At 45.7% G+C, this 24,260-nt stretch overlaps 11 protein-coding genes across 11 annotated transcripts; 5 read left to right on the plus strand and 6 right to left on the minus strand.

The window, feature by feature from the left end:
* Window positions 1-453: 453 nt before the first annotated feature.
* Window positions 454-1,946, minus strand: BX661DRAFT_180689 (uncharacterized protein). Its single transcript, XM_051535519.1, has one exon. The coding sequence runs from the start codon at window positions 1,607-1,609 to the stop codon at window positions 575-577; it is 1,035 nt and encodes a 344-aa protein (XP_051392335.1). The 5' UTR covers window positions 1,610-1,946; the 3' UTR covers window positions 454-574.
* Window positions 1,947-3,518: 1,572 nt separating this feature from the next.
* On the minus strand, window positions 3,519-4,640 carry BX661DRAFT_170261 (S-adenosyl-L-methionine-dependent methyltransferase; the record flags this gene model as incomplete). Its single annotated transcript, XM_051533600.1, has 1 exon — window positions 3,519-4,640. One exon carries the CDS (start codon window positions 4,638-4,640, stop codon window positions 3,519-3,521), a length of 1,122 nt encoding a protein of 373 aa, XP_051392336.1.
* A 168-nt stretch (window positions 4,641-4,808) lies between these two features.
* Window positions 4,809-6,109, minus strand: BX661DRAFT_95062 (uncharacterized protein). Its single transcript, XM_051539602.1, has one exon. The coding sequence runs from the start codon at window positions 6,001-6,003 to the stop codon at window positions 4,978-4,980; it is 1,026 nt and encodes a 341-aa protein (XP_051392337.1). The 5' UTR covers window positions 6,004-6,109; the 3' UTR covers window positions 4,809-4,977.
* A 235-nt stretch (window positions 6,110-6,344) lies between these two features.
* On the minus strand, window positions 6,345-7,342 carry BX661DRAFT_180692 (uncharacterized protein). Its single transcript, XM_051535520.1, has one exon. It carries the CDS (start codon window positions 7,264-7,266, stop codon window positions 6,424-6,426), a length of 843 nt encoding a protein of 280 aa, XP_051392338.1. The 5' UTR covers window positions 7,267-7,342; the 3' UTR covers window positions 6,345-6,423.
* Window positions 7,343-9,730: 2,388 nt separating this feature from the next.
* BX661DRAFT_170264 (uncharacterized protein) lies at window positions 9,731-10,363 on the plus strand (the record flags this gene model as incomplete). Its single annotated transcript, XM_051533601.1, has 2 exons — window positions 9,731-9,898; window positions 10,199-10,363. 2 exons carry the CDS (start codon window positions 9,731-9,733, stop codon window positions 10,361-10,363), a joined length of 333 nt encoding a protein of 110 aa, XP_051392339.1.
* BX661DRAFT_95069 (uncharacterized protein) lies at window positions 10,012-10,717 on the plus strand. The gene has a single exon (XM_051539603.1). It carries the CDS (start codon window positions 10,373-10,375, stop codon window positions 10,634-10,636), a length of 264 nt encoding a protein of 87 aa, XP_051392340.1. The 5' UTR covers window positions 10,012-10,372; the 3' UTR covers window positions 10,637-10,717.
* A 650-nt stretch (window positions 10,718-11,367) lies between these two features.
* BX661DRAFT_95072 (uncharacterized protein) lies at window positions 11,368-14,127 on the plus strand. Its single transcript, XM_051539604.1, has one exon. It carries the CDS (start codon window positions 11,530-11,532, stop codon window positions 14,092-14,094), a length of 2,565 nt encoding a protein of 854 aa, XP_051392341.1. The 5' UTR covers window positions 11,368-11,529; the 3' UTR covers window positions 14,095-14,127.
* Window positions 14,128-15,856, minus strand: BX661DRAFT_95073 (uncharacterized protein). The gene has a single exon (XM_051539605.1). It carries the CDS (start codon window positions 15,778-15,780, stop codon window positions 14,161-14,163), a length of 1,620 nt encoding a protein of 539 aa, XP_051392342.1. The 5' UTR covers window positions 15,781-15,856; the 3' UTR covers window positions 14,128-14,160.
* Window positions 15,857-16,038: 182 nt separating this feature from the next.
* On the plus strand, window positions 16,039-17,090 carry BX661DRAFT_223853 (uncharacterized protein). The gene is made up of 2 exons (XM_051538894.1): window positions 16,039-16,227; window positions 16,410-17,090. Exons 1-2 carry the CDS (start codon window positions 16,206-16,208, stop codon window positions 16,775-16,777), a joined length of 390 nt encoding a protein of 129 aa, XP_051392343.1. The 5' UTR covers window positions 16,039-16,205; the 3' UTR covers window positions 16,778-17,090.
* A 1,363-nt stretch (window positions 17,091-18,453) lies between these two features.
* On the minus strand, window positions 18,454-21,422 carry BX661DRAFT_180700 (uncharacterized protein). Its single transcript, XM_051535521.1, has one exon. It carries the CDS (start codon window positions 21,342-21,344, stop codon window positions 18,582-18,584), a length of 2,763 nt encoding a protein of 920 aa, XP_051392344.1. The 5' UTR covers window positions 21,345-21,422; the 3' UTR covers window positions 18,454-18,581.
* A 2,291-nt stretch (window positions 21,423-23,713) lies between these two features.
* On the plus strand, window positions 23,714-24,147 carry BX661DRAFT_180701 (uncharacterized protein). The gene has a single exon (XM_051535522.1). The coding sequence runs from the start codon at window positions 23,786-23,788 to the stop codon at window positions 24,053-24,055; it is 270 nt and encodes an 89-aa protein (XP_051392345.1). The 5' UTR covers window positions 23,714-23,785; the 3' UTR covers window positions 24,056-24,147.
* Window positions 24,148-24,260: the final 113 nt, after the last annotated feature.

Raw genomic sequence — 24,260 nt, forward strand, 5'->3', positions numbered from 1 at the left:
CCAGCAATAACAGAAATGTGTATAGTGGCCATGAGGGCGATCTTGATTCCTGAAAAGGAAAGATAATAGCTTGAAATGTGTGTTGGGCACCACAGTAGCCGTCATTGTCCAGTAGGTGTGGTGCTACAAGAAGGCCAAGCAGGATGAAATAGTTTAACCAGTTCAAATATTTTGTTATTGCTTAAATTTAATTATTCAATTGGCAAGTCGTTTACAATGATTGGATTGTCGTGGTCAAAAAAACTAAAATATTATATATGGTCTGCAGTAGGGCCAGTGGCGGAAAAGATTGCGCAGTAGACATTTGGTTTTATTAATCAACTTTAGGTTTTATTTTTATCTCGCTCAATGGATCTATTTTTCTTTTGTAAACCAAGGTAAACAATGCAATGGGAAATGAGAAACGAGTAACCTGAATTTTTTAGCATAGCTTTACCCAATTTTTATCCAAAATATAATAATTTACATATATATACTAATTTACTAAATATATTAATGGGACCTATTTTCAATATACATAATAAAAAACTGCTTGATATATTATTTATACACAAGAAACATATGGTGTTGATTACTACACAAGCTTGCGCCCGGGTGGGATGCCATGCTCGATATCTTCGTAATAGCCATCATCCACATTGTATATGCTGTTCTTGTCAGAAGGTCTCACCATCTTGACCAGGTCTTTGGTTGAGCCTGCAATGCTGTACGCAACATCGACATCGACAGTGCCATTGTAATTGCTCATAAACACAGCACCATTTGCCAGCTCATACTCTGCCATGCGATTCTGCCTTTCCAACGTCCTTAGGAAATATATCAAATATTCGTCGCGGTCAACCAGACAATGATATGTGGGCCGCCAAATGATAGAGTAAAAGCTCACCTGGCCAATAAACAGGTCCGTCACACTGGTTACTATGCTGTAGCCAATCCCGGTGCCATCAAACCCAGGAACCCACCGCAGAACGACTTGCAGAATAAGAACCAAAATGCACGATATAGTGACTACCAGCAGTTCGCGGTACTCGCTGAAGCACACGTTTACATACTTCATGAGCAGCGTGGCGTATATCCAACAAAGGATCAGCGTCAGGAGGAATCCAAATGCAGCAAAATAAATTGGCTTTGCGGCAGAGCACATGGCAGGGTCCAGATCAAACGATATACTTTGCGACTCGGGCAATATCGACGCCAAAAGCCCATACGTTATCGGTGCAAATGCGCAGAGAGCAATTGGGACCCACAGATACCAGCCCTTGGCCCGCCGGTGCCATTGGAATATGGAATGGTACTGGTAGATGCGGAACAAATGGCAGCCAATTAAAGTGTAGGCACCCACACTGATGCGCAGCCAGGCCGAGGTCGCTAGGCAAATGGGCTGTGAGATAGGAACCAGGGTCGGCAGATATGTGTAGATGTCGCCGACGTACCAGCAAAAAATAGACACGTACAGGACATTGATGAGTCGGATATTTTTGCACTTGAGAGGAATGTACGCTCGGTTAAAGTTGATATATATAAGTACAAGAAAGGAAATAAACATGACGGATGAGTTGACACAGAGCAGGATTATCTCGCGCTTGTCAGCTTTTTGAGTATGTGACATTATATAGATATTATTATTGTATTATAGGGTGGGCATGAAAAATTTGAAGAGTATTGTTAATTTGTAAAAAAGGAAGGTAATAACAATTAAATAGTGCGTTATGGAGGCCCAGTGGACAAGAAAAAGGCTTTGTTTTTATAATAACTTTTTAAAGTTGCAAACTGACAACAATGTGGCGGAATAAAAAAGTATGGAATGATTGTGACAAAAAACATATTTCCGCTCAGCGGTCCCAAAGAAATGAGAGAAACTTCTTGTTTATTTTTCCATGAAAAGACAAGTGATTGCCACTCTGCAAAGGAGGAAAAAAGAACTTTTGTTTTTGTTTATGTCCAAGATAGGAAAGTAATGGGGCCAACGTGCAGCTGAAAAAAGGTACCAGCAAAATCCTATAGTGCATTAATTATATTTGATTTAATTGTTACCCAGCGGACTAAGCTGCGCTATGCTTGTAAGCGTGGCAAGCACAATGATGTATTGAGTGCCTATCGATTTTGACTAACCAATCTCGTGCTCGAAATAGTCTGGCAATTCGAAAGTTGTATTGGAATTTAGAGGTAGCTACAAAGATACTCATTGTGGAGAAGATTATCATTTGAAATGCATGTAGCAATTTTCGCTGCATTTTTTGCACACACGATCCCTTTGTAAATGGTTGAATTTTGTTTACTGCTTTCTCGGAATTTGATGAAGCAATTTGAACCAAGTAACTGCCCAAAATAACCATCTGACAACCTAATTCAGCGGAATGTGTCACATTGTTACTCAACTGTTGGTCCACTGCGCACAGCAGAAATCACGGCAACTTATTAGGCAATAAATGCCACTCTCCAAATCGGGAAGAAAATATTTACTTATTTGTATTTTTAGTTTTATTTCAGATGTATCGAAATTCGAATTTTCTTTTGACATTTCTTTCCAATTGTGCTGTCTTGACAAAAAGAAACCTGATAAAAATTTCTAAATAAAAATTCCGCGTTTTCTTTGCAACGGACGAGGATCGCCATCAAAATAAACAGCAGAGAAACGATTTGCCATTGCACCGTCAATCCTTTGCGCTGTTGTTTTCCTATGTGAGCCTCAAGTTTTTTTCTGGCTCAGTAACTTTCGTTTCTTGTTCCAAGTTGCCGAAAAGTAAAATAACTGCAAAAAAACCCGGGTCAATTGATAAAGGCATGACACATGCATGCCGGAAGGAACAGCCGAACAAAGTATTTCGGCCACGAGTCCACCATGCGCCAAGAAACCCGATTTTTGTTGAAACAAAATAAATGTCATTGGACCAATGATATGGCGATGATACAATTGCTGTTTGGCCAAAGTAACAAGCACGAGGCAATTTTGAAATTGGCCGTTAAAAATATCGATTAGGCAATCTATCATCGGCAAATAATTTAGGCATATTTGAAATGTAGCCGCCATTGTCCAGTGAGTGTATCATGTGGTGCCCAAACCACATTCCAGGCTACTATTCCCATATTCAAGCATCAAATGTCCATTCCGGAGATTACTAGCTTACATCAAATGTCAGCAAGACCTTTATGGCGCCAACCACACGGCGCTGCCCTTTTCAGTTTAACATTGGTTTTTTAAAACATTCCAAATTCACTAAGCATACCCACACCTTGGGCTTTATATATCACATGAAGGCCAAGCAGAATAAGCTACTTTAAAATATTCGAATAATAGTTTAATAATTGCTTATTTAATGGCCAAGCCTTTTGCAATGCTTTGTTTTTAATGGTTCAAAGTATTTGAAAAGTTAATTGAATTTTTAAGAGAAAATGACATAATATTCAACAAACATTTTTTGTAAATAAAAAAGTTTGCCCCGGTACGCAATTGTAAAGCCACAATGCTTTCTTTTAAAATTGGGTTTAAAAATAGGCAATTTAATCTATTGTGTTGATTATTTTGAGCAGGACTTTAGCGCTGACGACGAGCACTCAGCCTGCAGCGCGCTCTTCATCAGGCACTCTGATGGTGTCCTCTTTGCGGCAATCGTCTGCGAATCACTGTTATTGTCAACAACGCTTTCAACAGCAAAATATTTGGCCAGCCAAGACTCCTTCAAAATAGTAGCAGTGTTGGCGCTCACCCTTCTGGGCACATTCGTGTCAAACGAATTGTCAATATCCAGCAAGTAGCGCTCCTCATGGCCCTCGACAGTGCCCAAGTACGTCGCCGTGCAGTCAGCCTCACCGATTGCGCTACGTACCTTGAACAGACGGTAGGTGATAGAAAAGTAGTTCGTGTCGCCAACCAGCTGCTTGAACTGCTCGTCGAAAATGCTAATGTGCCTGATGCTCAGAACGCGCGGAGACACAAAGCCAATTTTCTTAACAATGCGCTCGAACTCGTTCGCAAACAAAGCGCCGGTAAGGCCCTCGCCGTGGAGCTCCTCGTGCTGACGCACGGACTCAGGGACCGTTCTGTCCGAGTACATGTCGGAAAAATGGAACTCACCGCCCGAGCGCAACGCTGTGTAAACACCCGCTAGGACCTGCGGCTTGTTGGGCGACAGGTTGACAACGCAGTTGGAAATGCAAATGTCCTTGGACTCATTGGCCACGCCAGCGTCCTCCAGCGCCTCGATGTACCCGGTGAGGAACTTGAGGTTGGGCTGATAGCCGAGTGTCTGGCCAAAGGCGTCAATGTTTTCGCGGGCGGTCTGCAGCTGCTCGTCAGTCATGTCAACGCCTGTGACAGAGCCCTGGGGGCCGACCAATGCGGCGGCCACGTAACAGTCACGGCCGCTGCCAGAGCCTAGGTCGAGCACGTCCTTGCCTGTGATGCCGAGCGGGAGCGGATTGCCGCAGCCGTAGAACTTGTCGGTGACGGCCTGGGGCAGGGTTCTCAGAAGGCGGCAGACAATGGGGTGCGGTTTAGAGCTACCCGTGCAGGCGCTGGTCTTCAAATCGTTTGTCGTCTGGAGAACCTTGCCGTAATAGTCCTTGACCGAGGTGTACACCTGCTGATCCTGCTGTTGGTCTTGCTTTTGGACGCAGGGCGTCTGAGCAGAACAAGACATTGTTTTTTATTGTTTTTATTGTTGATGATGTAAATTATTTTGGAATGAATGACGATAAAACAATAAATAATAATAATTGTAGACTAAGTGAAGGAAAAAAAGGGTTTACTACAAATTAAAAAACAATGGCTTTTCGATAATCATAGCTTTTTTATTTTTTTTATTGGCCGAAGTGCAGAGAGGTCACTGTGTGGGATTAGTAATCAAATTTGAAAATGTGTATCAAAATAAAAAACATAGTAAGCGCAAGTAAAAGAAAATAATAGGAACAGTGAATTACCCGAAACAGGTCATCTAAACGAAAATGAAAATGAAAATGAAAATAAATACTTGTGTACTACACAAGCGTGGGTTTAGATGCGCTAGCCTTTTCAAGGTCTTCGCAGTAGGCTGTAGCCGGATGGTAATCATTGGAATCATCAGAAGTCATGAGCACTTTAACAAAAGAGTCTGCCGAGCTTGCCATGAAAACCCCTGTTTCACCAGTACAGTCAAAGCTAATCATATACAGCTCCTCGCCATTCGCCAGTTCATACTCGGACTTGCGGTTTTCCTTCTTCAGCGTCCGCAAGAACAGCGCCAAGTAGTTGTCGCGGTCCACCAGGCAGTGGTAAGCAGGGCGCCAGATGAGGGCATAAAAGCTCACCTGGCCAATTAGCAGGTCTGTCATGCTGGTCATAGCATTGTATGCGAACCCGCTGTCGCCGACCTGCGGAACCCACCGCAGAACAACCTGCATGGAAATCACAAAAACAGTCGACACAATGATCACTGCTAGCTCGCGGTACTCGTTGAAGCACACATCGGTATACTTCATTAGCAGCGTGGCGTAGGTCCAGCAGGCCATGAGGATTAGGAGAAAGGCCAGAGCAACAAAGTACGCTGTCTTTTGTGCAAAGCACATTTCCGGGCTTATCACAAATGACGTGCCCAGGGATTCAGGCAAGGCTGCAGCAATAATACCGTAGACCAAAGGAATAATGAGCCATAGGCCTATTGGGACCCATAGATACTTGCCGTTGGCTCGCCGGTGCCATTGAAATATGCAATGGTACTGGTAGATGCGGAATATATGGCAGCTGATTACAGAGTATACACCGAAACTCATCCGCAGCCAGGACATGGTTGCTATGCAGATGGATCGGGAGGCATAAACTAGTGAGGGCTGGTAAGTGTAGATGTCGCCGAGGTACCAGCAGAATATCGTGAGGTAGAGGATATTGAGCAAAGGTATGTTTTTGCACTTGAGCGGGATGTATGACCTGTTGTAGTTTACATAGAGAAGGGCAAGGAATGATATAAACATGATGGTTGTGTTGATGCCAACAACAACCATTTCGCGCTTGTCTGCTGTTTGTGACATGGTTGGTGGATATTAATGCTAAAATGAAATAGTGATTAGTAAAATAATAATAATAAATTATTTGTGGGGTATTGCTGGGAGGGTTTTTGAAGGAAGGAAAATGAAAATGAAAATAAAAGGATTTGTATTTTTGTCTTTGGTTTCGGGTGTTTTTTTAATATATACACAAAATATTATTAAGGTGTCAGCGCCAAGGATAACATTTTTATTATATAAAAAATATGAACAATAAAATGTAATTTATTGTTTACACTATTTCTTTTCTTTTACTGTTCGGTGCGGCGACGTGGCGGAATACGCACCTCAATAATAAAAAGATAATACAATAAAAAAAGGAGGGATGACTATTGACATTATGTGTATATTAAAAAAGATCAAAAATATTTTTTAGAACAATACAATACAACAATTTTTAATATTTTAAACGGCTTCTTCGGCCAATTCGAATCCGTCGATATCGTCAAAGTACTTTGTGGTTTTTGCATCAATAGGCCACAAGGGGTCCTTTTTGCTGTTGATTATTTTGTTAGATGCGGCAACAGTCTTTGCCTTGGTTGTGGTGTTCGTGGTAGTTGTGCTGCGGAGAGGGTTTGTCTTTTTGGCGGTAGCAGCCGCTGGTTTCTTGACCGTCGTCTTCGTCTTATTTGTTGTTGTTGTCGTTGTTGTCGGTTTCTTTGCCTTGGTCTCAGCAGTATTGGATTTTAGGGTGCGGTTTCGTTTGGGCAGTCCAGCGCCGACTCGTTCGCGATCAAGTAGTTCGAGATCAAATTCTGCGCTAATCCTTCTCTTCTTACCCTTATTGACCAAAGAGTCAATGTCAAACTCAGCCGAGCTCTCTTCCTCCTCGTCTTCGTCTTGCCCTTCACTACTGCTATCACCATCACCATCACCATCTTCCTCTTCTTCCTCGTCAATACGATCGGGCATAGCTACCAAGTCCAAGTCATTTTCACTCTCTGGCGGCGGCGCGCGTTTAATAGGCGAAAACCCATCAATCAAGTCATCAAACACCGAGCCATCAGGGGAGGTATTAGCCAAGGACACGCGTCTAAAAGAACTGCTGCTCAGTCTCGAACGACCATATTTAGGCGACTTTGCCGAGGGAGTTTCAAATTGAGCTGGTGGATTGAATTTTGGCGGAGGAGTTTGTTCTTGTTGTTGTCTTTGGGAGCGTCGGGTTACGGGGGTGTTGTTTTCCTTGTCTTGTAGTTTGGTGGTTGCTGTGCTTGACTTGGCTGTTTGTTTGCGAATGGGACGAGGCATGATTTGCAAAAAAAAATAATTTGAAAATGGAATTTATTATTGCAAAAAATAGAAATTGAAGTAGAAAAAAAGAAAGCTGCGGAGAAGCGGAGACCGTTTAATTAATAGGGGGAGTTGCAAATGTTTGCGTTTTTTTCTTACGGTTGGACGCGAAACACGTAGGGTTCAGGTTCAGGTTCAGGTTCTCATGATGATGTGCATGTTTGATCAGATTATTGTTGATTAAATCACGTGTTATGTCCGAAAAAAGGGGGTGCGATTGGGTTGTCGGATATCAATTCAAGGTGCATTTTAGCGAAGCAGACAAGAAAGAAAGGACAAAAAAGGGAAAATACACCACACAACAACAAACAATGGTAATTTTGTTTTGTTTTGTTTGGCTTTGCTTTGTCTGTTTGATTGTGCGTGAGTATTTAATACTAGTGCACATTAAATAAAACGTTTTAGGTCAATTGAGATATTAGATGTTTTAATAATGCCAGAGCGTCAAGATATTCTGACAATCTGTCGGCTAAAAAAAGATGAAAATATGGAAAAATAAGACATTCATAAAATGGAAATCTATATTCCCAAGCAAAAATAAATAAAAAAGCACAGACCGAAAATTCAACAAGGTGGTTAACAACATGCGTGTGAGAGGCGTTGCCAATTACAATCTAATTATGTAAACATGCTTCGAATCAAACCAACTGAAATGTAGCTTATATAATTACATCGAATTATACAGACACTTTAATAGAAGTGGGAAAACATGTATAATGCATTAAAAGTAGCGGGCAATTCCAAAAAGGGTTTTATATTATTAGATAAAAACAATATACCTCAGATAATTCTGACCAAACATTAGCCAGCTGCACGAACCATTTAAGCAGAGTATGCAAGGAACTATTTTGTTGGCCTCATTATCCAGGCTGTACTCTTGGCTCGCTAAAATAATATCTTCTGTCGATTTTTGGGGGTGGCAATCATTTGGATCGCCCTATTGCAACCTGTAAGCTGCAGCAACCTGTCGTCCATTATTTGTGCTTTTTTCGTTTTTCAGAATTTGGTTTTGAAAAAGTGGTACTCATTTATTGAAAATATAAAAAAATGCAAATAGATATATTCGCAACCAGCGCCAGCCAGTTCGCCCACTTGCCTATTTGCGCGCTTGTCAACTTGCCTGCTTATTATAATATAAATACGAGCCAAAAATAACTAGTATAAAATATTCAAATATATATGAGCAAATTTACTTACCCGAAAGAGTGCGTGTTGGCAGTTGATTAAAAGGGTATAAAATATATTATCTGAAAAGAAAAAGAGGAGAAATTACATTGCTGTGATTTCAGCCGTCTTTGGATTTCGGTTGGGTGCTGATCATCAAAAAAATTGAATTGGCAAAATTGAGACATATCACGTGACATTGCTGGCACATATAATCACATTTTGTGACATTGCACGCACGCTGCGATTTCATAAAGTGAGCTTCTTTAGGGTTATTCGTAGTCTCAATAAAATATGTATTTAGTAAACAGTAAAATTGTTGTTGCGCAGCCCGAGGATATAGAAGCGGATGTTGAAATCGAGAATCGTGAGACAAGCTCCTATCTGCATGCTGACAGATCAAATAATTTTCTGGCATATATTACAGCCAGAGTTTGATAAAGATACAATTACATGGTCAAAACTTTAGCTGTTCTAAGTATTAACAGCAAAGGAATCAATGGTTATTTGTTTTTGTGTTTACCACATAGAAGAACGAATAAAAGGGAAGAGATGGAGGATTCCGTCCCTTGTTCTCCTTGTGGAGAAATAAACATATTTTGTCTGTAATTACCACTTGTAACGCATATGTCAGTGAAAAATCGAGGTTATTTGATGAAATAGTGCACAAATCAATATTTTAAAATAATTTTATTGTATAATAGCAGAGATATTATACACGCGTAATTGTTTATTAAAAATGTTTAAATTCATAAATCGAATGTAAAATAAAAATTACTCATTAAGCAAAGTAATAAAATATATTTATTTAAAATATAATAAGCGAGAGAAAATATTTGAATTAACTTTTATCTTAAATTTTTAGTAGCTGACTTCTTATATACACTAGCGAAAGTGTTTTTTTTTTTAGAATTTCCAGACATTTATAGCAAAAGTTCAGATTTTTGAAAATGCAAAGAAGTATTTTTCAACCGTGTTGTGTTGAGAAACACTTGAAAACACACTACTATTTGCGTCCATTGGGCGGGTAAAAGTATAAAGAAAAATCATTTTTATATAGTTTTGTATAGAGTGCAATTTATCATAAATAAAACAAAGAGGGAAAAAGAAAATGTAGATAATTATTTTAGCTTTATTTCTGCGGCATCATATATTTTGCGGCATATAAATAGCTAATAATATTAATGTTTGTGGCATCTTTGACTAACACAGACGACGACGATAACAACAATAATTACAGCAAATTTACAATTACAAGATGCACAGAACCAGCACCAGAACCAGCAACAGAAATAGTGTACCCTGCAGTAAGAAGGCTTTCCCTCCGGAATACATTGATACTTTGCCAAAACATGTCATTAATGGTAATGTTGGTAAAACAGTTCTTTGTGATACCGATCGACGGGACATGTTCTATTGTCTGGGGGTATAACAGCAATTAAAAAAGGGTGAAGACTTTCCGCCACACCAAAAATTATGAGGCTAATAAGCGTCGTGAGCGTATTTTTTGTCGGATCCGCGAGGGAGCAAAAAAAGGTCTTCAAGCTTGATCCCGCAAAATTTGCCAAGGCGGAAACAAATGGTTGGTATACATCTGTTGAGGATCCCGAGCGCGCGCTCAACCACCCTGGGCCCAGCACACTTGATTGCAAGTTAGATTCCGAGTACCTCCTAGAGCGCCGAAAGGGATATTTTGTTTTGGCAGAACATTATCACAACACGCTAGACCCTTGGCAAGAGTCGCAAGTATGACGGCAGCAGCTCAACTGACCCCCTGCACCGCAAGCTCCACCACCTTTCCTTTGTCAACAGAAAGCGCACTGACGTCGAACTTGCAAAATCTTTGCGTGCAAAATTTGAGCCAGGTCCTGTCCTTATTCTTGGCAATTAGACCCCAGGAATGGCCCGTCACCACGAGCCAATTCGTGGCAAGGGGCTGCAGGAGATGCCAATAGGCCAGGGATTCACTGTTTGTTTGATCGACGAGTATTGCACCTCAACGTTTTGCCCAGCATGTAAGAGCAGGATGGAGAAATTTCACAAAATTGATGATCCTCGTCTGAAGAATCCCAAGCACAAGCACCACGTCGCAATGGCAGCAGCAGCACCAGCAGAATGGTCAGCAGCAGCAGCAGGAGGAGCAGGTAGCTGCAACAGGCGTTAATACAATTCCAACAGTAGAAAAGCCTCGCCAAATTTTATGACACAGCTTGCTCCAGTGCACAATGAAAAACAGCCTGCAAACCTTTAGGGCCGACGGAACCAAGATCCAAGGATGGCGAAAAAGTGCCATCAGGCAGACAGAAGTAGAATCGTGACATGGCTGCGGCGTTGAACTTTCGCATCATTCTTAATGCCCTGCTTACAAGCGAGCGGCCTCCCCGTTTTTTTGCACAAAAAGGCATCGTCAGAGTCGGCTGGATCTGGGTCTACAGCAACGCCCGAGAATTTGATCAAGCTCAGGCCCAAGACCAAGCATGCGCGCAAGAATCAATCCGCCCCTGCTTCTCCTCTTCAAAAGAAGCAGCAAACTAAATAATATCGTCAACCATAATGGTCTATTGTCTCTAGTTTCTAAACACTATGAGGGGAAGGGTGTCGGTTTGAAGCATATTTGTAGCCTCATTCTTTTCTTAGTGTAAAAACGAACGAAAGAAAAAAATGGATTGCCGATGCGTGTTATATTTTTCTGGTAGTGATTTTGGAAATGTCTATTTATTTATCATTTTATTTGTGCGACTGTGATGGCATTATTCTGTTTTTCTTTTATCTATATTTTCCGAAAATGGAAACAAAAGAAAATTAACGGATGAAAAGAAAAAATTGAACAAGGAAACAAAGAGGAGGTCCGACAGTTTTTGAAAGAAATGTTACAAGCCGACGCACCGAAAAAATGGTGGTTTTTATTTTCCCAGTCTTTATTTTTTTAGCAAATAATTTTATTTATTGTGTTCTGAATTCCGACACACCGAGACTAACTTTTTTTGTTTTATTTCACTCGCACACGCTCAAAGCTAACGATAAATAAAATTTTTCTTCCAAAGGTCACCTTAAAGCATGAAGTCTCTTCCTCCTCTTCCTCCTCCCTCCCATCCTCCTTCTCATCCATCCACATCAACAACAGAAACGGCTGAACCAGCAGGAACAGCCGAAGCAGCAACGCAGCGCGGCAAGAGAGACGACAAAAAGACAATTCCGCTGCTACGATCCTGCGAAAGATGCCGGCGGCGCAAGCAAAAATGCGGCGGCGAGCAGCCCATTTGCGCACGATGCAAGAGCCACAGCACCGAGTGCAGCTACCGCAAATCAGGGCGGTTCCGCAAGCGGTTTCCAAACACAGAAGACCAGGGCCAGGAGGCGGGGCCAGACCTGAATCTGAAGCGCCACAAATTACACTTTGATGCTTCTGACACGCTTCTTGCGGCAACAACCCTGTCGGCGCTCAGCACACAGCTGCCGGCGGCGGCGGCAGTGCAGAAAACAGCAGCGGCAGCAGCGGCAGTGCAGAAAACAACAATAACAACAGCAGCAGCAGCAGCGCCAATGCCAATTTTAATTCCAAAGCCGGTGCCGGTGCCAGCGCCAGCGCCAGCGCCAGCGACAAAGCCAATGCCGATGGCGTGGCAGTCCACCTGCATAGCGGGTCTGTCGCCGACATCGACGGACATGACAGCGACAGAGGCTTTGGACCACATGCCGACGACGGCCTCGGACGACCGGACAGGCACGGGCATCGACCCGGTGGCGCTGCTCAAGTCGCACCGACTGTGGGACGCCACGCAGGGCCTGCCGGAAAACATCGTAAGGCAGATGTGGGCGCTTGTCGACGCGCCAGGCGCGGGGGCGCCGGCCTTCGACGCGCCAGGCGTGGGGCAGCCGCACTACCGGACCCAAATGAACCAGAACCACATGGGCCCGAGGCACGCTCACAACCATATGGGCCAAAGCCAAATGGGCCAGAGCCACGCTCAGAACCACACGTCGCCAGCCGACGCTCGCACAGCAAATTTCCTTTTGGGAGTCATGCAGCGGCACGCGCTGGGCGGCGACACCAGCTCGGCACTGCAGCTGCTGCACCAGCTGCGCTCGGCGCACCGCGACATCGGCATCAGCGTCGGCACGCGGCAGTTCTGGGCGACGCTGGACGCGCAGAGCATCGGCGACTTCGAGGTGCTCGCGCACGCAGCCGTGGCGCTGGCGTCGGCGCACGGGCTGGGCGGCGGCGGCGCAGAGGCATTTGAGGCGGCGCAGCGCGAGTGGCAGCGCGGCGCCGTGCAGCCGACCACCGGCGCCGTGGCGGCGCTGCTGAAGCTCAGCGAGTACGGCCACCTGACGGGCCGCGCCGCCGCACACTGGGAATTCGGCCAGGCTGCCGAGGCCGCTTGCCACCGGCTGCGCTTCCGCGGCCAGTCGTTTCCGTGGCGCAGCGCGCGCCTGCACGTGCAGGCTGGCCGCTGCGACACCGAGTACGAGCACGTGCTGGCCACGTACTGGGCCGCATGGGCGCAGCTTGTGCAGGCCGCGCAGCTGCTCGCACGGCGGCTCAGCAACAACGGCGACGACGCGCCGGTGCCCGAGCTGCCGCTGCACGACGCGTGCCGCCACTTCGCGCGCTTCCCGCCATCCGCGTGCCAGCACGCCGCGCACCACGCGTACCAGGCAGCCACCTGGCGGCTGCAGGTGATCGTCGCGCCGTTGCACGCTGCGCTGATGGACGTGCGCGAGGGCCTTGGCCCGGCGCCGCACTACCACGCGGCGCTGACGCGCTGGGAGGCCCACGCGCTGGCGTGGCGTGCCGCCTGGCCGCCGCAGTGGGACGCGCAGCTGACGCACGTGCACGCCGCCACCGCCGCCCACAAGCCGCTGGCCGCCGCCGACATCTGGCTGCTGGCGCTGCACCTGGCGTACGAGTCGGCGCGGCTGCGCGCGCACGCCTTCGGGCTGGCGCTGCTGCACGGCCCGCCGGCGTCGCCCAACGCGTTCACGGGCGCCAACGCGACATTATCGCGCAGCATCGTCCTGGCGCCCAACCTGCGGCCGGAGGCGCGTGCGCAGCGCTGGGGCTTCAACGGCCATGGCTTCGACCCCCTGGGCGAGGCCATTGTCCTGCACAAGAGCCAGTGGGAGTGCCTGGCGGCCGCCCGCCATCTGCAGCAGCTGCTGGAGCTCGGCGACTCGCCCGGCGTGCTGCCGCTGGCCGACCTGGGCGCCTGGGGCATCGGGATCGTCGAGCAGATCGTCGCGCTCAATAGCGTGCGCATGACGCAGGATGCCGATTCGCAGGCGGACGGGCTGATGCGCCTGGCGCGGCTCCTGCGCTTGCTGCTGCCTGTGCGCCGCTGGGCCGTCACCCTGTACGTGTTCACCAGCGTTGTCAAGGCCTTTGTCGACGACGCCCACTGCGTCGATGTCGATCATGTTACGCCGGGCGTCCTGCGCCCGGTGCATGTCGCCAGCAGCCTGTGGCCGCAGACCCATGTGCTGACCATGCTGATGGGCCAGATGCGCATTGCGCCACGCGACTTCTGCGCTTTGACCCTGCCGGTGGTATACGCTGCGGTGCTGGCGACGCCCGAGATGCCAAGTAGCCTGCGGATGAAGATCGGGTCGCTGATCTCTTAATCGCTTTTAAAGGTCAACCTAATTTCTATTACCCCCTCCCCCCCCCATATTTGTTCTATATTTCTTTTATTCGTACCCCTGCTCAAAGCTCGGCACCAGCGGGTAGAAGTTCGTTACGCAGCCGGGCAATGCGCGCTCCAGCGTCTTTTCAATGCCGGTGATCTCCAGTGCGCCGTAGACGTCCAGAGCCCTCAGACGTCTTCCGGCCAGCGCGCCAGCGAATCGCAGAAGGTTGGCCTTGAACATGTGTTTCATCCTCAGCGGCACCGTGTGGGCCAAGCTGACCGACGCCAAATGGTTGCCACCGGCGTGTATCTGCCGGGTCGCCGGGTGTCTTGAGCTGAACAGCAGCACGCACTCGAGCGCATTGAGCTGCGGCAGCGCGTCAATGACGCCGAGGATCTGGTCAAAGGTCAGCGCCCAGGCGTTGACCGTCAGGTGGCGCAGCGCCAAGTGTGGCTCCGGCACCAGGCCCGTGGCGAGCATCAGCGGATCCGCCGGCCGGTCAACTGCATTGCCGGGTTCCTCTACCAGGCCAGTGTACATGTCCTCGTATGGCTCCGGCACCTCGATGCGCAGATCCACCAGCCCTGGGAGCGCACTAAGCACTGCTCCTAGATCGCGCATTTGAAGTGCTGCTGCTGGCCGGTGGATGTCGCCCAGATGCACGTCGCCGCCGAGTGCCCCCATACTTAGTACTTGCAGCTGCGGCAATGACTCGCCCAACAGCAATAGGTCGCCGCGGGACAGCGCGTCGACTGCCAGGCAGCGGGCTGCCGGCCATGGGTGCCGCAGTAGCCGCACCTGCGTACTATCCGAAATGATGTTGCTGCCGTTGTACACCGGGTACTGTGTCTGGCTGCAGTACAGCGAGGTTACAGCCGGTAGGCTGCGGCCGTCCAGGAGGTCGCCCTCATGGTCGTTGGCGCTGGACACTGCTAGCCGCCGCAACACCGGGTACACCACCAATGGCTCGGCCAAGGGTGACATGCCTAGTGCCACGGCCATCTCTGCTTGGAACTCATCCATGTTAAGATCCGCCAGCGTACTGCTACTGCGCCGCACCACCTCCAGAATATCAGTGCTGCGCGCCGCTGATCCGTCCAGATACACGACCGTTAGATGTGGGTACTCCGGTATTTGCATCCCGAGAACTTCCGCACCCATCGTCTTGCCAATAACCCTAAGCTCCTCGACCTGCGCAAACGCCCCCGATCCACCGCTGGTGAAAAACCGCTCAACCTCAGAGCTTCCCGCACCCAGCCCGACCCACAATTCCGCCACGTGGCCAAGCCGCCCATGAACAAACGCCAAAATCCTCCTCCGACACTCCGCCCCCTGCCTACACCGCAGACCCTCCAGCTCCACCGAAACCATCCTCACATGCTCCCAACTCATCCTCTCCAATTCATCCAATGTCACCACCCACTGATCATCTGAAATCTCCGGATCGTCCGCCACCAATACTCGCGAGAGATGCGGCTGCACGGCAGAGAAATTACCATAGTCTTGTGAAAGTATAATGTCTGTTAGAGTGAAGTACTCGTAGACGCTTGGGAGTGTGAGTTTGCGGAGGTGGCGGCTTACTTGGGAGAGTGATCGGAGATCGGTTTGTGTGTAGTCCCATGACCGAAGGTACTGGAGGATCTGCTTGTGGATGTTTGACGGGAGCGTGTCCAGAAGCATTTTTCCTTTTGGGTATTAGAGATTAAATTAAAATATAAAAGTGCAAATGTAACGAATGTTTTTTATTATTGTTTAGAGGTGTTGAAAGGAAGGGGAAATTTTGTGCCTTCGTTATTTATGCCTTGTCAAAACGTTGGCACTTTGTTATAGTTATAGGTGTAATCACGTGTAGCTCACTTGTGGCTTGATAAAGCTGAGTTGGCGGCAGATATGCAACTTTTTTATTTAAGAGGTGGCGCTGTGCATGCCACTTGATGTCTCCACACTGTCTCTTCTCCTTGTTCTACTACACCTTGTCTCATATATCATGCCTCCTCTTCTGCAACCCCATTCATCTATGCACACCGATTTTCCATTGATCAATGCAGCCACAGCTTGTGCGAAAATAACAGTTACACCCCCATTTCCCACATATATGGATCATCATGCCCTTCATCTTCCATCTAGGTTGCGTTGTGTGGCTTTTTTTAATGATTTGCATTTTTTTGTATCAGAACATGAATAAATATCTGACATGTATCAACTGTTATTTCTCTACGTAAAATAAAAATAAACATCTTTTATTTATAAATTAAATAGTAGCTTTCACACAACGCTTTCTATCTCTCTCACCGATCCATACTCTATAGCAACTCCCACAACTACTCTTCTCGCCATTGCCATTGCCTACCTAATCCCCACACAAACCCTAGCAAATGGCAGCATACCCGGCCCCCTGCTCAGCCGGCTAACCGCACATTACTACAAAGTCATTGTTATTAGTGGAAACATGGCGCCCAAATCCATCACCAGCAGCCAGAAATACAGGCCACTCCACAAGGCGCAGCCCTCAAGCATCAGCATCTCCGATCCAAGGGGCATTTGGAAGGTACTCAGCTCGTCCCAGTTTCACAAACACCCGTACTACAATATTCTCAAATTCACCGGCACTGACAGCTTAATAAGCACCCAGGACCAGGCAAAAACCAGCATGAAATGCCGCATGCTTGGGCCCTAATTCAACGCCACCCACGTAATAAAAATGAAGCCGCTGATCCTCGACCACGGCATTGAAAAACTCAAGCAGCTCTGGGACGCTGCTATTGCACAACAAAAGGAGGCAAACTACTGCGAGACATTCAATTTCTGCACATTCAGTATAATTTTGCGGCTGATTTTTGGTCAAACAATCGACGCCGGCGACAAACCCACTCTGCATTGTATTTCCCAAGCCTGTAACTACTTATCCATCTGCACAATTCTGGGGTTCCTCCAGCGGCCGGTCTTCCGCCTGATGACGTGGGCCGTGGGAGATCCATAAATGACCCGAGGGCTAAACATAATGTGTTTGCATTTGGGCATAAGCTAAGAGTGTGTATGGGGAAGCACCTCGCCTGGATGAATATTGCCGTTGTGTTGGCTAATATCCTGAAGGATTATAACATGAAAGTCCCTGAGGAATATAAGGGCAAGGGAGAGGATGCTGATGACCCGGTTTCTTACATCGAAACCAAAGTATCCTGAGAGAGACTGTCGGCTGATAATAACTAAATGGGTACAATAATATTTTATTTGGTAATTAGAAAATCATAAATTAGTAAAACCAACAAAGTCTATAGTTTTCTTCATAGAATTATTTTATTTTTTTACCGCACCTGCAGAATTTTTTATTAGGCCAAGTCACCTTTTGTATATTTATTTATTTGTTTGTATAATGTATCTTTACTTTGTTTTTCTTTAGTGAACGTTTTACTATACACTTTTTTATTTGCAAAAAAGTAGTTTTGCACACTTACAGGGTATATTTAACCCTCGCCCACCCTTTTCATGTAGTTTTATTCTTTCTCTTTATCATAACAAATATATATACATTTATCTTTAGCGTTATATATAAATATTTTTTATTCAAACGTGCTTTCCCGCGCAAGTGGCTGCACAACACTTGTAGATCCGCTCAACACTGTCAATTGTACTCTAATCATATACAATAAGAGTTTGCCAGAATGTAAAGTTATGCCGTTCTTATCAAACGATACGATTTTACTGGTAATAAGCCGATTGCGTATGAACACAAAGTACACTAAAGCACCTATCCAAGTGATTGCCGATAGCAATAAATTGGCTAATGACTTTGTTCTTAAAGATTTTAAAGGCACTGGCCCCATATGTATATTCGTCAATTTTCCAAAGAAAGAAAATGTAATAAAGCACTACAAAAACCGTTTTTATGAAAAAGTCATTTGTTAGCTCGCTAAGACAGCGTTTAATGGGATAGTAGAAGCGCGGCTGTGGGGAGATCACATCCTGAACATCAGACCGGTGGCGCTTGCCACTGTGGCTCTAGAGCTAAGGGTTATTACCAGCGGCTGCCTTCAATCTCGCCCACCTCTGATGGTTTAGCTTTGTTGTTAGGGGCAGGGCGAGCGGAGGGGAAAGGAGCAGCTGCAAGACAGGCCTGGACCTGCCATTTGCATTGCTAGAGCGAGATGTTTTTTAATACCTCGTTCAGGCTCATAGGTCCATAATTGGTCCCCACAAGGGGTATGTTGTTTGGTACGCGTTCGGTGTTTTCTAATTTTTCCACTTAATTTGTTCCACAAAAATATTCAATTTCCATTCATATTTTATGAAAGAGGAAATCTACGCTAATAGTGTGCCATTTTTGCTAAAAGTGTATTTATTGGTTTAAACCCCGTAAAATAAAATAAAAACCAAAACCGCTTCTAGCCCCGTTATTTTATGTTTTTTAAATATAATTTGTTATTTGCTTAATAAATGTATATTTGTAGCCATGTTACATCCGATAAATCTTTTATTTTATTTTATCGACGTATTCTAGGGCGCTGTGATCTTCTGCTTTCAATTGCCCGGTACGGTGGCGGCTGCTGAGTTGGTACTTCATATTCAGGCGGCAATATGTCATCATAAACCGGCGGCGGCAATAAAACAGCTTCCACATTTTCTACATTTTCCGCTTCTGCTGAGACTTCTGCTGAGACTTCCACCGGCACCAGCATAGCTACAGGAGCTGCGAACGCCGCTGTTGTAGAAACTGCCGTAAACGAAGAGACCCTGGTTGTAGATGGGAGCAAGAGTGTGCTGGATGCACTCAAATTACCTGTTGTTGTAGTTGTTTGCATACCGGTTGGCGGTTGCACGGCAATAAGGCCTGCCAACGTGTTGGATGATACTTGGGTTGCTCGATGATGCTGTGTTTCTAATAATGGGCTGGTTGAAAATACATGCTCGAAATTGGACCTCGCTGTGGCCATGGGCACAGACGCTGTGATTGGTAACAATGGCACGTTGGATTGCCCAGCAACATTATTTTCAGATTCTGGCACTGGCGGATTAACCCTAGAAATACTACCTGTGGTTGTAGCCGGAAGCTGGAACCCGCCTATTAATTGGCCATACTCCTCGCTGAGCTGTTGACAAAACTGCTCCTGCTGGATGCGCTGCTGCTCCTGGAATATGCGAATTTGATCCTGTACCGTTACTGGAATAGACATCATGTCATTACAATAGGGCAACTCCGGGCAGTTGGGCAAAACATCGGTATCGGTGATAAAATTCGGATTGTACTCAGGAGCTGCGCAATTACTCGGTGCAGCTGTCCAACGAAATGCAACCGCCGGAAGCGGTGACACTGGTGTTTGCCACGGCTGCTGATCAAAAGGCAGTGACAATAATGGTGGAGACAATGGCAGTGTTGGCGACACCATGGGATCTGCAAACGGGTACATTGGCAACTGTTGTGGCTGCAGGTTCACCATGCTGAACCCCATTGGTTCGGAAATACTAGGCGGGTATGCTGTGCTTTCATTGCTCACCCATGGTATTGCCATAGGCATTACCATAGGAATTATTGGCGTACCACTGCCATGCCTATATAAACTGGTGTCTACATTGGGGTTACCAGTTGGCCAGCTTGGCTCCAAAAAGTGGTCAGTTCCTGGCATCGAGTACGACGATGCATGGGAAGCATCTGCATCATTGTTTTGCTCAAGTGGCTGCTGCTGCTGCTTTTTGATATAATTTCCACTGTGCGCACTGCTGCCAGCGCTTTGCAACGACATGTTGCTTAGTTGGCTTGTCAAACAAGTATGCGACATTGCAGACCCAGGCTGCAGATGTGCCATGATGTTAGGAGTTGGCATCCTGCTGCTGCTGCTACCCACTACCTGCGCATTGTCTAGAATTGCCGCTGCAATTGTTGAAGGCTCACTCACTGTGTCCTGGTCCAAATTACAAATCTCCCACAAATCAGAAATACGCCTGGACACTAGAATTACGGGCAAAGTGCCCTTGAATGTATTCCTGCCATCGTGCTCCTCGCGCCGCACAATATTGGCCTCCCTCAATGCACAGTACACACTGGCAACTGTCTTGATCCTTGTATCAGCCGACACTGAAGATGCAGTTGACCCTTGTACATCCTCGGGGTGCACCTTTTCATATTCAATTTCGTAGACTATTTGATGCCGGACCTGTATATGAGAGTTGTAAATGTTTGGGTGCATGGAATAGGTTCCCATTTGCGGAACTTTTAGCAACAGTTTGGTTGCGATTATGCCATGCGCGCTAAAGTTGTTTGACGTGAATTCAACGCGGTTGAGCTCGCTGACTTTGGTGATGGCGTTGTGGTACTCGAGTGAGCAATTCTGCACGTACTTCCAAGCATTGTGCGTTGGGTCAATAGACTGGTCAACTTCAGCGAATGCCTGAGAAAGTGCAGAGATGGTCGACGACTTATTTTCGGCGACCCCGCTGACCACAGGCTTGGCCACAATGGTAATCTCCTCCAAAGATAGCGTCAGTTTTGTAAATCTGTAATCCTTGTTGAAAGGCATGGCCTCCACATCTACCAGCGGCTGCGAGCCATCATGAAACACACGGCCCCTGGGCAGTCTCAGGCGAACGCTCAGGCAGTTATCCCACAGGTGGTGCAAAACAAAGCTTTCTGTATGGTCAATCAAATCCGAACGCAAACAAATAGACTGTCCCAGCGGCACACTTTCTGGCCGCGACAAGTCCAGACTGCTGCCCATGTATTGCTTAGTTTTCAGCGATATCAGGTCATCGTTGTGCAAATCCAGCGTCCTTGGAAATAGCACTATTTCCACGGGCGTCAGCAGTGTAGTGACGGGCTTCAGTACAAATGAGTGCTCTAGTCGTGTTTCTAGCTCATACTTTAAACCATACGCCCTTGTCGACACTGTTCCGTCCAGCCCCGTGGGCAAAAGAACCTCAAACGAGTAGTGATGGTTTCCAGGATCAAGCGCACCCTGAGAAAACTTGAAAGAGTTGTCTGTGCCTGAGAGCTGCGGGTCGCCGCGTTGCCAGACTATCCATGTGCCCATTGTTTTTGAGCTTTTTCTCAGTAGAGGCTGGAGGCTGTTACTTTTAGACTCGCTATCATGGAGGTCGACGAGCTCTGTGCTCACTAGACGTATTTTAATTTGCCGCAGTTTGAGCCTGTCTGAAGTCGTTATATAAAGCTTGCCTCGCAGTGTGGACTCTTGGTTTTTGTGCACCAGACATTGAACGCTGTTTTTATCCAGGTCGACTTTAAGTGTAAGCATAATTTCCAATAAGAGGAAGGAAATAACCAAGTAAAAAAGCAAAAAAAATATAATAGTAGTTGGGGACACTAAATAAAATGAAAAACAAAGAGAATACAAAAACGAATACGCCTCTCCTTGGCTTTATAATGACAGGGATAAAATAATTTTTATTGGATGTAAAAGATGCTCTTTTTAATATTATTTTATTTCTTTGGATTCCATTATTTCTCCAATCAATCATTTAAAAGCAATTCTTTTCTTTTTTCCCTCCTTTATTGTGTATTCGTCAATGTAAAACACAACATTGAATGAATTGTACAGAAAACCATGTGGGGTTTTTTATGCATTCGCAAAATTCATGTATTTATTTTTTACTAGAGCATAACGCAATTGCAACAAAACAATAATATAAATTGCGCAGGCATGACTTGTAATTGTTGCGTTCTTCGCATATCTTGTGCAAAACAAAATAAGACAATGTGAAAAAACAGGGACACTGCGCACTTACTCGTGACTGATCATTTTTTCTAGTTCTAATTAGAACGTGTAAGCTCGTAGTTAATTCCGCAGCAGACATGGGAATACAATAACAATCCAATAGCCGTTATTAGCTCTTGTACGCTGTTTAATTTTACAAAATCGATGGATATAATATCCATTAACAAATGTCGCTGCATATACCTGTATTTAGACATATAAAATTGTATAATATGTGTATTTGCAAGTTGTAAAAAATAAGGGCATTAAAACAGAAACGCGTCATGGTATGTGTACGTACTTAATGTTGAAATGTGAACGTTCTGTAAACAGAATATAAAGAATGTAATATTATTTACTCAATAAGGTGGATATTATGAGTTCTATGCACTGAAATGGTAAGAAAGAACAGCTATGTGATGTGTGTCACTGTGTAACTAAAAGGATAAGCAATGTGGCGTGATCATGCCTGGCTGCATCCAGCTCTGGAAAATATGTAATAATAAAGTCTGGTTAATCAGTTGATTCAATTCAACTAATACTCTTGGAACAATTGAATTTGCTGCTGCACAGGTGGCGGCGGCGTAGGAGTAAATCCTGTGGTTCTGCTTAAAATCTGCGAACCACTCTGCGCCGGTGTATCTACGGCGGAATTGGTAGCAACAGAAATATGATTTAAGTTAAAAGCTGAAACAACGCTGTTGACTGGTGCAGTGGGTGGATAACTTTCAACCAAGGTCTGTCTTGGCTGCTCCTGGTGGTGAGCTGGTGGCATTGGCATGTTCATTCCATGCACTGGCGGATACTGCACCTGTGTATTCTCTGCGCTCATGCCCATTGGAATAGGCATCATGGAAGGAATCATTATGCCTCCAGAATTAGAACTACTCCCTACCGACTCGAAATCATCCATTAAATTGGCCACATACGCCGGTGCCTCGCTCACAATGTCCTGCTCCAGGTTCCGAATCCCCCACAGTTTACATACAGCATCAGGAGCCACAACCACAGCCACAATACCACTAACCTTGCCAGTTCCAAACAATCTATCGTGCTGTACAATGTTGGCTTGGTTTAATTTGCGATGCACACTGGCAACCACTTTGACTCTTGCATCCACAGACACAGGATAAATTAAAGGCACAAGGATATCCTTAGGGCACACCTTTTCATAATGCAACTTGTAGTTTATCCGGTGCATTAGACGAAAATGAGAATTTCCAAAATCCGGATGACTTGTATGTATACTGGCATGAAGAACGTCAAGAGACATTTTGGTTGCAATTGTCTCCTGTATACCAGAATTGTTTGGTTTAAAGTATGAGCGGCTGAGTTCTTTAACCTGGGTTACAGCGTTTTCCCCGGCGGTTTCCGGCAAATGAATAGAGCTGGGTTCCAATTTTTGCCTGGCAACTTCAGCGGCCGATAGTTTAGTCATAATGGATACCTCCTCTAAAACTAGTGCTATTCCGGTTAGCTTGTACTCGCTACTAATAGCCACCGCCTCAATATCTACCAGCGGCTGTGAGCCATCAGGAAACAGACGGCCCTTGGGCAGTCTCAGACGCAAACTTAGGCTGTTGTCCCACAGGTGGTGCAAAACAAAGGGTTTGCCCCGTTCAATATTGTCTGGTCGTAAGCGAGCGGAATGTCCCAGCGGCACTTTATCCAGCTGAAATGTCTTCAACTTGCGGATTCTCGGAACCGGCGTATTAAGAAAAAGCTGATCATTTGCATGCAAATCCAGTGTCTTTGGAATCCGGATTAACTCAACGGGCGTCGTCACAACAGTATCGGGCTTGAACAAGGATGGGTACACCAGCCGTGTCTTCAGCTCATATTTTATACTGTAAGAACTTGTCTCTATTGTGGCGTCCAATCCCTTGGGTAAAGGTATGGAAAAAAAGTAATTGTGCTCACCGGGGGGCAGAATATTTGGTAAAAAATATACGTTGCCGCTGAGTCGAGCTTTCAGTTCTTCCATGCTTTTTATAGTCCAACATACACATGTCTGTGTGTTTATTTTTGGCGGTGTACGCTTTTTTTTGCTTTCTGGTTTGTTATCGTCGGTATCGATAATTTCGGTGCACTCCAGATTGACGACGATTCTGCTGATACCTATGTTTTTTGTGTTTTCGATGTGCACTTTGCCGCCGACATACGTGTCGCCCTCCTTGTTCACGAGTATTTTTGAAGTGATATTGGCCAGTGTAACGTTGACTGTGAGCATGGTGAGTTTAATATTCAAATAAAATATGTAAAGCAGTTTAATGAATATAACAAAAAGTGTAATTTAATTTAAAGCAAAAACAAGCAAGAAAGGAAAATATGGAGCTGCTCAATGAGTTTTCCCAATGTCATGGGTTTTTATGCGCTACTATTATTTTTTCTGCTTGTTTTTCAGTTTTTATCGTGACAACTTTTTAAAGTGCCAAGAATCGACAGCACCTTCTAGCC

This window comes from Kickxella alabastrina (assembly GCF_025024165.1).
Source record: "Kickxella alabastrina strain RSA 675 chromosome Unknown BX661scaffold_8, whole genome shotgun sequence".
NCBI classification, from domain to species: domain Eukaryota; kingdom Fungi; phylum Kickxellomycota; class Kickxellomycetes; order Kickxellales; family Kickxellaceae; genus Kickxella; species Kickxella alabastrina.